Consider the following 15696-nt stretch of genomic DNA (forward strand, 5'->3'; position numbering starts at 1 on the left):
TCTGTTTTACGTGTGTTTGCTGTTGATGGACAGGCGTACCCGAGCTCCGTCGTCATAGTAACAATAATAATAATGCGGTTAAGGTTGTGGAGCAGTCACGATTCGGTTAGGTTTAGGCACAAAAACTTTTTTTACCACTATTTTAGGTTTAGGAAAAGACTGTAGTTTGGGTTAAAATAAGTTCTTCTTTAAGGTTAGAGGATCTCTGTTGTCATGGTTACAATGATAGTCAAGTATCGGAGAAACAAGCTGAGCAAGTGTTAGCAGCAGCTCGGCTCACAGCCGCTCAGTTTTATCGTGAAACTGCATGATCCCACGCTCCTTCACGACTTCTCCAAACCCCGTCGTTTGTTATCGTTTGTTCTTATTTGAGCTTTTTGCAGAAGCGAAAATAAAGTTCAAAACTACACAACAAACTGCAACCCCAAAATGTCCGCACATAGTTGAATCACCACGTCTCTGCCAACAACAATAACACCTATTGTTGTTCCTTTAACCTGGGTAATGCACATCTGAAATTGTGAACTTAAAATTGAATAATGGAAAAGTGAATTTCAAAAAGAATTTTCAAATCTCCGACAAAGCACTTTTGTTGCATCCAAGCCGTGGTGTCAGTCGTATCTCGCCCCAAGGAGCCAGTTCCAGTCGAGATTTGTATTTTATTTGCATTTGTATTGGACTGCACTGCAGTAGCCAGGGATTTATATTCTGTAGTGCTCAGATATCAGTTAAAGGAAGTTACATAATAATATAAGGAAACTCCCTGATAATTATTGCAATATTATTTTTCACATATTATCTATTCGTCAACAGATGAGTAAGACCTGCTGAGCCAGATGTTTTTTTGCACACACACGCACAGATGCAGATGTTGTTGTGTGACTGCGTTCAGGTTGTGCATGTCTGAACGTGTGTGATGGAATCTTTGTTCTCCAGAGTTGTCCCTCAGGATTTTACCTTATTAAATTAGCCTGTCCTGCTAATGCTATTTGGAAACAGGACTCTGAGACGAGTGCTCTAGTTTCAAAGAGAAACTGTGTTAGGTTTGCATTTACGTGCCTCAGTGTGTGGGTGTGTGTGTGTGTGTGTGTGTGTGTGTGTGTGTACTAGCGTGCCTCCGTCTGTGTGAATGCGTGCCTGCATGTTTATCATACAACTAATTGTTTATGGCAGTTGCTTTCTCTGGCACAATAAACTGAAGCTTTTAAATCCATTTGCTGCAGATAATGCAATGAGCCAGGGTTACCCAGAGAGAGTGAAAGAAGCCCAGGGCACTTGTGACCTCAGCGCTGAAACTTCAGTCCTCTGACTCACTGTGTTTATGCTCTGGTTTTCGTTCTGCACGGACACAAACGACAACTGAGACAGACACACAGAGACAGTCTATGTAACTTATAACTGTAATTGAATCACTGGTGTCATTGAAATTTAAACTGGGCATCTTGTACCTGCTTTAAAGAGAAGGGCCTGCTAACCTGCTGTGCTACTGAATGCACAGTGAATATTTGCCTTGCCTTATTTGCATGAAGTGCTACAGTCAATGTTTATTCACCCTAAACCTCAATGTACCAGCTGTGTGTCTGTGTGTCTTCTCAGTAACTCTTGACTCTAAGTCCTCCTATTTAACATATATCAGCAATATATGCATTTACTTAATAGTTAACTAAATGTTTTAATTATATCTTCTCACATAATATAGTTGTATACAGGTGTTTATTAATGTACAGTGTTTTTTATTCACATTTTGTTGTCAGTTTGTACAGCAGCCGTGCCACAGCAGGACGTATAGTCGTAGACAGATGCATCAATAAACACTTGTATCTGTTTATAACTACATTATAGTGTGTTATGAACCATTTAGTGTTAATATACTGCTTATAAATGCTAAATAGAGGGACTTTATGTGTCTGTGTTATCTTTTTGTCTCTGTTCATCTGTGAATTGGAATCATAAACCTTTGAGATAAAGTTTTTGCTTGAGATGAAATAGTTTTATTTTCAAATATTTTCATCACTCTATTGTCTCTATCTAATAACGACATTAAATATCACCCAAAACGAATTAATTTTAGAAAGCCACCTGAACGCACCATAAAAATTCAGCCTTGGGTCAAGTCTACATTTACAGAAAACTGAGGAAAGTTATGTTCAAATGATAATAAAAATAGCCAGAAAAGACATTTTCACCACCACCCTGCTAAAAGAAGGTCGACCCCCGCAAGCAACATGAGTAACACCAAAAAAGTAAAATTAGGTCATTACATCAGTCTAAATATATAATATAAACATTTCACTTCATATTTTTAAAACCTAAACTTCAAAATTCTTTAGAAACAGTGATTTCTATTAACAATAATTCTCTGTATATCCACAGACCTCTGTGCTACAGAGCTCCGCTGATAATCTGAAGAAAGTCAACATGTTGTTTTATTAAGAACTTAAGAAGGGAAGTTTATTTTCATTATAACTCTGAAAGTTGCTGAGCATTGGACAGGCATCATCACACTGAGAGAAATAAGCTTTATTTACCATGATAATAGTGATTATCCATTGTTGTTAGGATAAATTCACACTTGGTTCTGGTTTCAGTTTCTGTTTAGTTTCACTTTACTGTATCACTCAATCCTCCTGTGAATTATCTCACTTCCTCTCACTGATTTTTTTTTTTTAAAGCATTTTGTTAATTAACTAGGAATTAATTAGCTAGGAAGCAATCACCTAATTTGCATATCAGCTGAGGGGAGAAACTCTTAACATCTTTTATGTGTGAACAAGCATTTGTCCTCAGAAACACTCTGCATCTTGTACTGTGCTTCCGTGTGTCCCTAACTCTTCCAGTTCGCCCTGTGCTCTGACGTCACGGTGTAAATGACGCTCAGTCGATGGGACAAAGAAAATATCGGCGCGGTCATTAAACTTAAGGTTTCCGAATGTGCGGAGGTGGAGGGAAAAAGTCAACCTGTCTGAATTGAAGCGAAGTGGGGCCAAAAGTCCACCGCTGTCAGCTGGGTGAAGACAGATCACAGTCAGAGGTGCAGGGGAAATCACAGAGAGGGAAAGAGCTGCTGACAGGAACAGGATTCCCGTGTGAAGGCCCCGGTGTCAGCCCATCCCATTACCGTGCTCCTCCTCAACTTTTATCTCTGTACCATCTCTCCCCTCCCCTGTTTATTTCCTCTCTGCTCCTGGATCAGATTTCCTTGACTTCCTGCGGTGGATGTAGCTGGAAAGGATGCACAGAAATAAAGTGGCTGTAGCACGCAGCGCTCTAGGGACTGACACGTGGGAATAAAGGAGAATTATGACTTGCTCAGTTGACCTTGTGAGGACTGTGACTGTGCAGTGTACAGTGTTTGACAGTGGCGCACGACCGCAATGTCACTACTTTACACAAGTAGTGTAAATCAGGGGCTCCCAACCTTTTGGGATTGTGCCCTCTTAACATGCAATGTCTGCTATTTATTAACCTTTATTTAACCAGATAAATCTCATTGAGGTTAGCAATCTCTTTTTCAAAGTCAAAGTTAAAGGAACAATTTGTAAGTATTGCTACATAGAGAACGTTAGCATTAACAGCTGTTTATTTACCAGTCGAGGAGAAACGTTTCAAGTTTAGCATTGTTGAGTTCGTCACCTGAACTCAAGTGTTGGTTTGATTAAGGAAACAGGAAAGTTCAAAGTTCAAATCCCAGCATTTATTAAAGCTAACAGCAATATAGCATTAGAAAAAGGAGATCGTTACAGAACTCTGGGCCAAACTATCTCTCCCTGACAACAACATGCAGTTGTGCCAGTTCACGAAGTCTGACACTCTACCTCTTTCCTGACCCAGTCTTTCATATTCTTACACAGAAAAAAATAATACAATGTGGGTTGAGTCTCTTCTTATCGGTTCATGCCGCTGTCTTCGTTGTTTTGCTCCCCACGTGTTATCTCACCCCCCTACGCAGGGCAGCTCTCGTGCCGGTGGATCTGTGAGAGATTCACACAAACAGAGACAATACCTTACTCTATTCCTTGCTTTTTGTCTTACTTCTGTTCCGGGATGTCGTCCATATAAGGAGTTATTTTTTCTAGGGTGGCCTTCAAACAATATCATAAGTTCAGTCTGTTCTTCTGTAACGTTGCACAGCAAGTTTTATAAAAAAACTCACTTAGTTATAAGTATATTATGATTACATCAACAATGCACACATTATTTTATTAAAAGTATAAAAACAGATTAATATAAAAATCCTCTACAGCATCAAACTTAATTCCTTTACTCAGCTACAGTTGTCTCCAGTGGCAGAAAGTAACCCTCTCGTTTAGCTTCTATATCTGTCACTTCTTTTCTTCTATTCACGTTAGCATGCTAACAAGCTAGCTCCAGACTTTTTCCGATACCGAGTCACTGTAGAGTCCAGTCTGCGGGCGTATTATAACCAATTGTCTTGTAAATGTATTGATGGTTGAAGATCTTGGCCAGACTGGTAAGTAAACAGCTGTTAATGCTAACGCTAGCTATGTAGCAATACAAGTTACGAAACAGCTAAAATTAGCTAAAAACACCAACGATTAATCAATTAATTGATTAGTCAGTTAACACAAGGTTAATCAGCAACTAGTTTGATTATTCATTTTAGTCATTTTTTAAGAAAAAAAGGGAAATACTTTCTGGTTCTAGCTTCTCAAATATAAGGATTGGATCTTTTTTTTTGACACCCTTTTGAATATGGATGTTGTCATCATTTTAAAGACAGATTAATTGAAAAAAGTGAGTAGATCATCGTTAGCTGCAGCCGGATCATGAATCAGTAGCTAGCCAGGTAAGGACGCACAACATGTAAACAGACAACTTTGGATTGATTGGAAGAGACAGATTCTAACTCATTTAGCAAAGGCTTGCCGTCTCCCCCGCTCCTGAAAAGACAGAAAACAAGCTAACCCCCAAAAAATGTTTGTTTATACTGAGATTTGTAAATTACAATCCCTCGCACTACCTGTTCCTGATGAACAATGATCACATTAACAGTCACAGAGTTGAGCCACTGTAGATGCTGAGTAAATGCCTCCATACTGTACACAGTCAGCGTTTTCTCCTCTACCTCCACTGGAGGTGTTGGAAGTACCTCTGACGGAGCTTGCTAGCTTGTTACTTGTCCTGATGGGTAATTAGTAGTGGAGTGTAAATCCATTTTTAATGAGTTTCAGATAACTGTGACAACACTGGCCGTTCATCTGTGCTGTGTTTTAGAAACCTGCTATTTCAGGTGCGTTCAGTCTCCCCTTCATGACTCATTTGTTTTTTTCCCCTGCTTGTCCGACGCTCTGTCCACCTTATCCTCCCTCTGCTCTCCCACCCATCACACCACCAAGCTCTCCCCCTTCCCCTCGCCTCGTCTTGCTCCTCCTTCCCTGCCTCCCAAGGCCCACAACCCCCCCCCCACACACACACACAATGGTCAAGCTGTGACACACCATGAAGGAGGCTATTTTAGGCTGATCACATCTCAAGTCTGCATATTGTTTTCTTCTCACACAACAGAAGCAGCGGACTATAATTACTTTGATTCGCCCCCTCCACTCTGTGAGGCTGGAAATAGTTCTTGTATGAAGCTGCTGAGTCGCTCTCAGTGGATTGTGGGAGAGTGGATGACCTTCCAGTGATACATTTACTCAAAGTTAATGAATGGCAGCTCTTAAAAAGAGGCCAGTCTCTCTCGAACTGGATGGCAATGGAAAAGATGACATGAGAAATTTCTGAAAGCTTCTTCAAAAACTATGATGGGTCCTTTCCCATGATTGTTTTCTCCCATCTGAAAGGTTCTCATGACGATTTGTTTCTGGACAAAACAAAACGACAAAATAAAGAAAGAAAATCACCATCTGGGTGCTTATAGTCCATGCATGAAATCAGCAACATGGTGTGCGTGGTGTATTTTTGTACCGTATCATAGTAACATAGTGTTCTTTGTCAAACGGCCAAGTGCTCTCCCCCGTACCTTTACCTCCGTTGGGACTGGCGAGGTGAGCTGCAGTTCCTCTTGACCATCTGCCATGACTCTGACCACCCTGAGACAATAACAGGTCGGTTGGGAAGGGAGGGAGGGAGGGGCAAGTGGGCGGAGGAAGGATACACAAGTATGCCTGCTCATAATTATAGCCCAACACCTCAAGCTGATGCACAATGAAAGCTGCAGTTTTTCCTCGGGGGGATTTATAATTCATCTTTCAGCTTCTAATTGAAGGGTTGCTAGAAATAATTCATCACTGAATTTAAAATGTCGAGGATTACACCCGTGATATCTTTTATTATTATTAACTATTGTCACTTATTCTTCTCAAGTCAATCCCACATAGACTGTCATGGTGTAGTGAATAAAAGTGTATTAATCTGTGATTGAAACAAAATCACTATTTCCTCCTGTTTGAAGAATGTTTGATAAAAACTACCGTGCCCAGCTATTAACTGTTAATCCCCTGAATATACAACGACCCTGAGTATAAGAGTCGTCTTATATTCAGAGATATTCATGAACATTATGACAAACACCAGTTTTTAGATAGAGAAAACTTGTCCTGACTTGTCCAGAGAATTTCCCCTGAGGGTTTATGAGTCCGAAGACAAGAGGGTCTTCATTTTTGAACTCACTGTCTCTTGTTGAAGTGAATAATTAAATAATGAAATATTGGCATTTAAGCATTAACTTGACGTTTTTGTTGTCTTCAATCAGCCCCGAGTCCGAATCATCCTTTTTCTGTCGTAAAGATGTCGGGAGACGCTTTCGACTTGTTTTCACTTGTGAGGAATTTATTTCCTCTGTGGCAGCAAAACTTCTTACAGGACCTGCCAGAAATCCTTGTATGTTTAACTGGACTTCTTAAACACTTTTATGTCAGACTAACTCCTGAAAGACAAACTTTAAATGGAGTTGAAGAATCTTGCTGGCCTAGCAACATTAAGGCTAGAAACCCAAATACAACTCTCACCATTTGAAAAAAATATCTGAAGATAAATAATTGTGGATATGTAATTGTGTAGTCGTAGTCCAGCCCACTTTTCAAACAGAATTTTCAGGGAAAAATCTCTATTTGATCTGATATAAACAGGAAATCTCCATATTTGAGAGGCTGAAAACAAAATGTTTTGCCATTTTTGCATGAAAAATTACTTGAACAATTAGTCAATTACCATAGTAGAGGCATGTTATATATTCAACAGGAACCAATGGGAAGTCAGAAGTTACTGAATAACAAAAGAACATATTGTTGGTCTTGGTCTTTTAGTTTCATACTTCTGTGTATATGTATTTATATTGTATAATACATTATGTTTTAGTGAAGTCAGTTCATTTCTAGAGCTTTTTTAAAAACAACAAACATTGACCAAAGTGCTTTACAGAGAGATGAAATTATGAGATTGTAAGATTGATGATTGCAGTCAAATAAAAACAGACATAACGAAGAGGATATAAGTAAATTAATGTTGTGTATATTTAATATTTTATAACAGTTGTTAATATTTAGATATCAGATGTAGATTCTCACGAGTCACTGTATAATAACGTGATGCTGTTTGAAATAATGAATGAATTCTGGGTGACGGCTCAGATTGCCTGCACAGCAGAGAAAATAGTGCAGCACAGCAGTAACGATTCTCACTTGGCACACCAATGCCATCCCATCCCAGAATGCACTGTGGCTGCATTATGTAAGAGGCTGTTCTATTCTATTCTTAGCTCTACCTCACTGAGAAGTAACAGTGCTGGTTGCCTCAGAGTCAAAAGCGCAGAGATCTGATGAGGCGGGACTCATCAGTGAGGTGAGAACCAGCGCAGTGGGCTACTCTGCCATCAGGCTCTCACACTGGGACACGGGGCAGGACGCCATGCCCATTTTTGGTGGTTGGAGGAAGTAGAGGTGTATAGGTGGGTGTGCGGAGGAGGGGGATTTATATATTTGATAGTAGAACAGGAAAGGCGTATATGAATAGCACTGTTTTATAATCCTAAAATAGGACATGTCAGCACTCACTGGAATTTTTTTTTTTACCTCTTCTGTCTTAAACCTACAACAGTATAAGACCATGTTACAGTTTTCACAGACTCACACACACTTCCTGCTTGTCAACTGCAGCAAATGACACACTGCATCCATCTTTACAACCATCCTTCCTTTTAATTCCCATCTGTCATGTGTATCCATTGTGTCACCAGCCCCCCCCCCCCCCCACACCCTCCACCCCCCCCACACCCTCCCCTCTCGATCCCTTAGTCTCCAACTGTCGGGTTTTTTTCTTAATGGATGCTCAATCCTATTATGATTATTTCCTGGAAAGCTCTGCAGAGACAGACAGATGCATATGGTGAATACTACATGTGTTTGTGCAGTAGCATGCAGTATAAGGATGAGGCATGATTTATGTATCTGACGCAGGATAATGTATTTGTGATCGGGGTTGTAGCTGCCATTTAGGACCGTGAGATCATGTCCTAAGTATTTTTTCTAGGAATTTCGGGGGGGGGGGGTTTACAGGAACCTGGTGAGAGTTTAATCTGCAATTAAAACCTGCATTCGATGGGTGTTCTGTGGACATGAAACTGCAGTTAGACTTTTATGTTGAGAGACATACAGTTAAAGCTGCACAATATTTCTGTATTAACAATGGGTCAAATGACTGTGTGCAATGTGAAAGTTATCTGCTGACTCTGCGGTTTCCCTCAGGACTTCGGAGCATTTTAGTGAGTTTCAGATCATTGTTTTGGATTTTCAGCCCACTGGTTTATTATTTCTGTTGGTAGATTTTAGAAAGCTCTGGTAAAACCCACTGTGCACTGGCCAAAGTTAGCAACTGGCTGGGGAACATGTAGCAGAGTATTTAGGAGCTTAAGAGCCTGATATTTTTCTGAGGATTTGATGGAGACCAAAAGAAGAGCACATTCACACTCACATTCACCAGTTACTTCTAAACAAGTCTAATGTTGCTGTACTGGATGTGTAAATAAGTAAACAGTAAATAACTGTTTTGGTAATTAAAATATATCAGCATTGTGATGACAGCTTGTTTCTGTTGCCAAGTTGCAGAAGAAGAAATCAGTTCATGTTTCAGTCTACAATTCAAAAATTACACAGTCTCTATTCAGGCTGTGTAGTGAACGCATCACATTAGCAGAACAGCATCAGCAGCTTCACTCCTTTGTGTGTGTTTACAAAGGAGGCGTTCAGGTGCAGCACTGAGTGTGGGTCACCTGTGTTTTGGCAGCCGTAAGAAGCCACTGTGTACATCTGCTTCCAACTAATTACAGTGTGTTACAGACCTTGGATCAGATGCTTATTTACTGTTATAAATGCTAAATAAGAGGGCTTAAAGGCCCTATGTGTAATTTTGCCATTGCTACATAGCTAATGTTAGCATTAACAACCGTTTACTTTCCACTCTAGAAGAAACAATGTGAGTTCAGCATCAAACTTAATTCCTGTACTCACCAACAGCTGTCTCCAGAGGTGGAAAAACAAACACCCATGTTAACTCTTGTTTCTATCACTTCTTTTCTCTGTAGTGAAGTTAGCATGCTAACCAGCTAGCTCTGGCCTTTCTCATCACTTTCTGATACCGAGTCACTGTAGCGTCCAGGCTGCCCCGAAGAAGAAGCGCTGCTCAGAGGAACGTATTATAACCTCGTCTTGTAACAACAACAATGGCCGAAGCTCTTGTCAAGCAACAAACACCACAAGAAACCACATTCAGTGACAGAGAGAACTTACAAATCGTCCCTTTAAAGTAAAACATTACAGTAACAGTTTTTATATATATTCACCACGACTGAAGACGCTTCACTTTATCCAAACATTTCAATATAATTCCCTCCAAAGAACATATTAAACTTCAGACTTCAGTTAATGTGAGCTTCCTCTGTAAATATGAAACAGTTACATCATCACACTAATGTCAAACTACAATTTTAACATTTAAAAAAAAGGGTTTGCTTCACCTTTTTATATTAATGCGCGCACTTTTCATGTAATGAAGCACAGAGTACTGGATTTTATTTCTGTTCCTCTCGAGCTCCTCTGTACTAATGCATGTGCCGCGAGCATTTAATTCTTTGGGGGACCGACAAAACTGAAGTGCAGCCTCTGAGTGATTTTAAAATGTTTGTTCCTTACTCTGCTCCGACATTTACTTTTGAATTGTCATCTGAAATATTAAAGAGTGCCAGTGACTCAGCAGCAACACAGTCATTCCCGTATAACCCTGATCGTCTTTTGTAGCGAGGCACGAAATGGCAGCAGTTTTCAAATGCTGCACACGCAGGTCCACACTCATGCTTTTATACATGTGAACCAACACAAGCTGCATCTCTACCATATGTCTCTTACACAACATTTTGATTGACAAGATGAAATTTGTTTTCAACAGTTAAAATGCACAAAGGAGCTCATTAAAGGAATAAGCATAGGATCAGAAAAACGTATCTAGCCTGTCTTTGTACTTACATGTCTTATTTCTAAAAGGTCCCATCCAGTGTAAAGGTCTGTGTCCATGTGTAGTGTGATTATAGATCAGCTCTAGCTTCTATATTAATACTGTGAAAGTATCAAAGCCTCAGTCCACAGAGAAATGCACACAGCCTGTATTCAGAAACTGAGCCTTAAAACCAGCCGTCAGGACTTCTGGAACTTTGTGATGTCACAACAAAGCAGTCACCAAGCCCCGCCCACCTGGACCCACCATCCAAACCTTGCAGGATTTGGTTTCTCTGAGTGTTTTTACCTGAAATCTGCTATATTTTTATTGGATCAGTCAGAAAACAGTCAGCCAACCAGAAGAGAGGCTCAGAGCCTCCTCTCTTCTGATTGGCTCACTGACCTGTTGTTACTAGAGCTGCAGAGAGAAGCCTGAGAGAGGAGATGTAAAACTACACTGAGATGGTTTTTGGTTCTTAAAACCACAAATATATCTTCTTATGGATCAACACTCAGAATAAAACACAGGAGAAGAGGAAAATATGGAGCTTTAAAATTACTCTGAACATGAAAAGTCATGACTCAGCCTCGGGTTGCATCAGGCTTCTTCTCCAGAGCAAAACAAAAAACGCAACAGTTTCCTGTTTGTAGCTTTAAACAAAGCCGGGGGGGGGGGGGGGGTGATTGACGTCTGACGAAGTTGGGAAATTATTAGCATTGTTTACACTGTGACAGACAGACAGACAGACAGACAGACCTGCAGCTCCAGTCACAACAGGCAGCACCGCCAGTCGTAGCGTGTCTGGGCTGGATGGAGGACTGAGGCCCCGGGGGAAGGGCTTGACCAGTTCCCTGGGTGCCTCTCACAAACTCATCTTTCGTTTCTCCTGCTGCACTGAAGTAACCTCTGCTACTGCCTTCATATCTATCCAGATTCTCTGTACTTGTATTCTTTTTGTTTGGTTTTTTGGGTTTTTTTTATCGTCTGGCATAAGGAGAACTTTGAGCGAAGTCTCTGTCAGTCAGTGTTTGACATTTTAAAAAGTGTGTGACTCAGTACTGAGCGAAGGCAGGAAGCTAGTCAGGGGAAGCCCTTTGCTTTCTGTGTGCATGAGAAAAGACTGGAATATGTTTAGGTGTTCAGCTGGCACCAGCCTGCCTGTCTGAATGAGTTAATCGACTCTCAGAGCTCCACACTAACCTGCATGATTAGCCATGGAGAATGGGTTAGAGAGCAGCCTCAGGTTTGACTCAATTCATGGTCTATTTTTGGGTCTAGCACCAGACCACATTGTCCAATAAACAGAAGAAAATACTGATAAAACCAACTAAAGTAATAAAAACCAAAAACCAACCATCAAAATAAAAGTCTGTCAGCCCGGTCAGCTCATCCTGCTTGGTTCCTGTCCCTCCGTGACTGCGGTTAATTAGTATAGACGGGTTTGCCATCAACACAGTTTGTATGAGTTGGTACGAGATTCTGCTGCAGCGCTTCACAAATTAACACGCCGGCTGTGGAGACGAAACATTTCCCAGAATTCTCTCTAATAATTAATTTCTCAAAGCATTTTGTAAAAACCTGTGAAGTTTGCAAAGGGGCCACGCAAACACATCATTTCTCAATCATATCAAGTTACTTATGAGCTGAAGTGTATTGGAAAAAAAACGAAATGTCAGATGACATCATCGTTGACCTTTAAGATCATGTCTGTAAATATTGACTGTAATGCATAACGCTTTCCAAACAGAGCGAGAGCACCGAGGGAAATTGATAGAGTAGAAGATAATGAGGAGGCACAGTCTGTTCAAAGGTTTGACAGTCTCAGAATTACTGTGAACAACTCCTCTCCTCTGCGGCTATAGGAAGGTGGGAGTGTGTTTACTTGTGTGTGGTGAAAACCACATAAATACTGTGTCTTTAAATGACTGTGACAGTTGTACATGTCACAGTTTACCTCTATAATCTTAAAGACGTGTATCTGATGGAGGAAAGAGGCTTGTTGCTGGGGAGAGTTTTGCTTTACCGCCCTGAACCTTTATGGTTTCATGCTGAGTTTCAGCTCATTGTCTGTCCAGACCACAACTGCACTGTTCTGGTTCACTCTCACTGCTCTCATAGTGTTTCCAGCTGCAGAAGGCGACACCGTCCGTGACCTGCTCGGTAGCAAACACGCAGACACAGTCAGAGAGCAGCTGGTCAACACAGTGCAGCATTTAGCAGCTAAAGAGCCAGATATTTCCCTCAGGAGCTGGTGGAGACCAAACACAGAGCTACAAGAAAGAAAGGGAACACTGGACTGAGAGTCAACGGCTGAATGATAATGTGGAAAAACATCTGTTAAAGTTCACCATACGTTGACATGTCAGTGATGCGCTGTTTCCTAAGGAGCCAAAAAACACCAGTTATTGCAGGTTTAAGTATATTACCTAAGAGATTACTAGTGCACATGAGGTAGTTATCTTTAGTCAGCGTGTTACCTGCAATAGATTCGGATCAGTGCGCTCCCAGTTTAGAGAAGCATCGGCACAGAGGCTGAGTGATGAGCTGCTGTGGACGGGGTCAGCAACAAAAAACAACTTTGTTTTAGCCTCTTAACAAATGCACACAGAAAAGAAAACAATATAATTTTTCGGTTGAAACGTTAAATAACCCCGAGCTATCACTTTAAGGGACTTGTGTGGGTGAGAAGTCGGCCATCATAGAAGAAGGCCGAGACACGATGAGTCGTACAACTTTCGTTCGTAGTTCTGTGCTCAGCTGTTCACACAACAGAAGTTGGTGCGTTTACACAAAAAGCAGAAATGAAAGTATCTATTGATGCTTCAGTCTGTCTCCCTCACCCTCCACCAGAAGTTCAAAAGTCAGATGCAGTAAGTTTCCCTTCTCCGGAGGTCAGCAAGTGTTTAATCATCATCTCACAGTCTGTGACAAATTATTTTAATATCATGGCGCAACCTCTTTTTTTTTCCCATATTTGACACGTTCTTGTTCCTCATATTTGAGTTTGGTGAAGCAGAGGGTCTGTAACGGTGTTTCTCCCTCTGTACCTTTCTCCGCCCAGACTTCAGTGACCAGCTGTTGGAGGTGGTCGGCCTGGAAGGGGCGATAGAGATGGGGCAGATCTACACCGGACTGAAGAGCGCGGGACGCAGACTGGCTCAGTGTGCCAACGTCACCATCAGGTCGGAGCCTTCCTCCATCTCTTCCCACGTTTAAATCCCTCCTTCTTCTCCTCCCTCCCGTCACCTTCTGATCTCTGCTCTCCACCCTTCCCTTCATCTGTCTGGGTTCATGTCATCACCCTCCCCTCCTTCCCATCCTCCCTCCGGTCAACCGACTGGAAACTCCATCCATCCTTATACACGCGTGATCAAAAATGTATTCCTTCTAAGTGTTTTTGTGCATTTGAATGCTGAAATCCCTGCAGCATCCAGACAATAACACACATGTTCCTGTTGAATTATAGATTGCGACATGATTTACTAAGTGCAGCGCAGAGGACTGGCTCACAGCCGCAGGATGAGAAATGATCTGTTTATGTGTTTCTCACGGATTCTGAGTCGAGCGGCGAAATATTCACTAAACACGTTTCTTATATCTCCTCCTCTTTTATTACCAAAGAGCAACAACATTCAAGTGCAAAGCTTCTCATTTTTAGACAATCTCATGACAAATATCAGCTGTATATGTTTCTTTAGTTGTTTATTTTGGAATTTGATAGTAGAAAGGCAAAGCAGCTTTTGGAAATTTTGTGCTTTACACAGGAAAAGAAAGTATTAAAACAACATTAAAAAACACAATGAGCAGTAAAAACTCGAACAAAATCAATTAAGACAATGAAATTAGATATAAAAATAGATTGAATGAAATAAAATAGTTAAAATGCAAATAGATGAAGATAATAGTATGATTAGAAATACAATTATAGAGCAGTTACGTTGCAGTAATGAGTTGTAAACAGAGGAACTCAAAAGTGCAGTAGAGAAACGAATCGATCACAGGCAGAAAAAAACAGCAGAGATTTTAATGTTGATTTGAAAGTGACGAGATTCGGAGGAAGTTCAGAAAGAGACGGAGGAAAGACGTTCAACCGAAGGTGCGTGGACACAATCGGTCCCAACCAGTGGGCTGCAGGGCAACGCTTAAACACTAATGTCAGACAAGACTGAAATAAAAAGTCGTCTGCTCTCTGCTGATATTGTCTCTTCTGAATTCAACCACAGGAGAAACAATATATATATTATCCACTGCTGTTAATAAATGCAGCTTCATTCATTTAAAAAGTATTGTGCTGTTGCAGTTTAGTTGTATAGAAACATATTTTCTTGGAGACTCAGATTCAGTAAATTCACCGTGGCCACGTCCAAGTATCGACACTTTGTCTATTCAAAGAAAGTGGTTTTAGTTCAGATGCGTCTGTTGCTCTTGCGAGACTCGGCCCATTTAACATCCACAGTGCGCCAGTTACTGAAGAAGTGACATTTACAAGTTGCTCTCTCACTTGTTCGGCAAACTGCCCCCCTAATATTTTCCTAGACCAGAATTAAAAGAGCATTCATCACACTCATTCTCCCATACTGTGTTTCTGTAGCCGCAGAGGCGTGCATGAAAGCCTTAAACCAACTTTGACTGAGTGTGTGTGTGTGTGTGTGTGTGTGTGTGTGTGTGTGTGTGTGTGTGTGTGTGTGTGTGTGTGTGTGTGTGTGTATACAGTGGGTCTGTGAGTTTAAAGAGTGGGGGCCTGTCTGGGAATGGGTCTCATGGGAACAAAGAGTGCAGTGTTTGACCCTGTCCTGGGACAGTGTGAACAGGCCTCTCGTGCCTCTGAGGTGTGTGTGATCTGACCTTCACAACCTCCAACCCCACCCTTCCCTCTCTCCCCCTCCCTCCCTCTATCTCTCTATCTCTCTCCCTCTCTCTATCTTTGCGCCCAGCCCACCCCCACCTCTTCTGCTCATCCCTCTGCTCTCTCTTCGCAGGACGTCCCGGCGGCTGCCCATGCAGATTGATGGCGAGCCCTGGATGCAGCCCCCCTGCACAGTGAGACAACACCACTACTGTAGCATTATAAATCACATTCACTGCTATATACATTCAGCTCAGTGTGTCAAGACCGTTTCTGTTGTTTAACCAGGTTTCAGTTCAGTTTTAAAACCGGCACAACATACAGTATCCCAGTCACAGCTGCTGCCTGGGTCTGTTCCCAGAGCTCCTCCACTGCGCCACCACAGTGCTCATGTTGAACTC

General features: G+C 41.4%; 1 protein-coding gene across 3 annotated transcripts in view; it reads left to right on the top strand.

Annotated features, from left to right (window-relative positions):
- Window positions 1-15696, top strand: part of LOC130177290 (diacylglycerol kinase beta) — a 104854-nt gene that overhangs the window by 82096 nt on the left and 7062 nt on the right. For all 3 annotated transcript variants that reach the window (XM_056388881.1, XM_056388883.1, XM_056388882.1), the window contains 2 exons: window positions 13509-13631; window positions 15429-15489. In XM_056388881.1, coding sequence (XP_056244856.1) covers window positions 13509-13631; window positions 15429-15489 — 184 coding nt within the window. The remainder of the gene's footprint in view (window positions 1-13508; window positions 13632-15428; window positions 15490-15696) is intronic.

The sequence above is a fragment of the Seriola aureovittata genome, chromosome 11 (genome assembly GCF_021018895.1).
Source record: "Seriola aureovittata isolate HTS-2021-v1 ecotype China chromosome 11, ASM2101889v1, whole genome shotgun sequence".
Classification (NCBI taxonomy): domain Eukaryota; kingdom Metazoa; phylum Chordata; class Actinopteri; order Carangiformes; family Carangidae; genus Seriola; species Seriola aureovittata.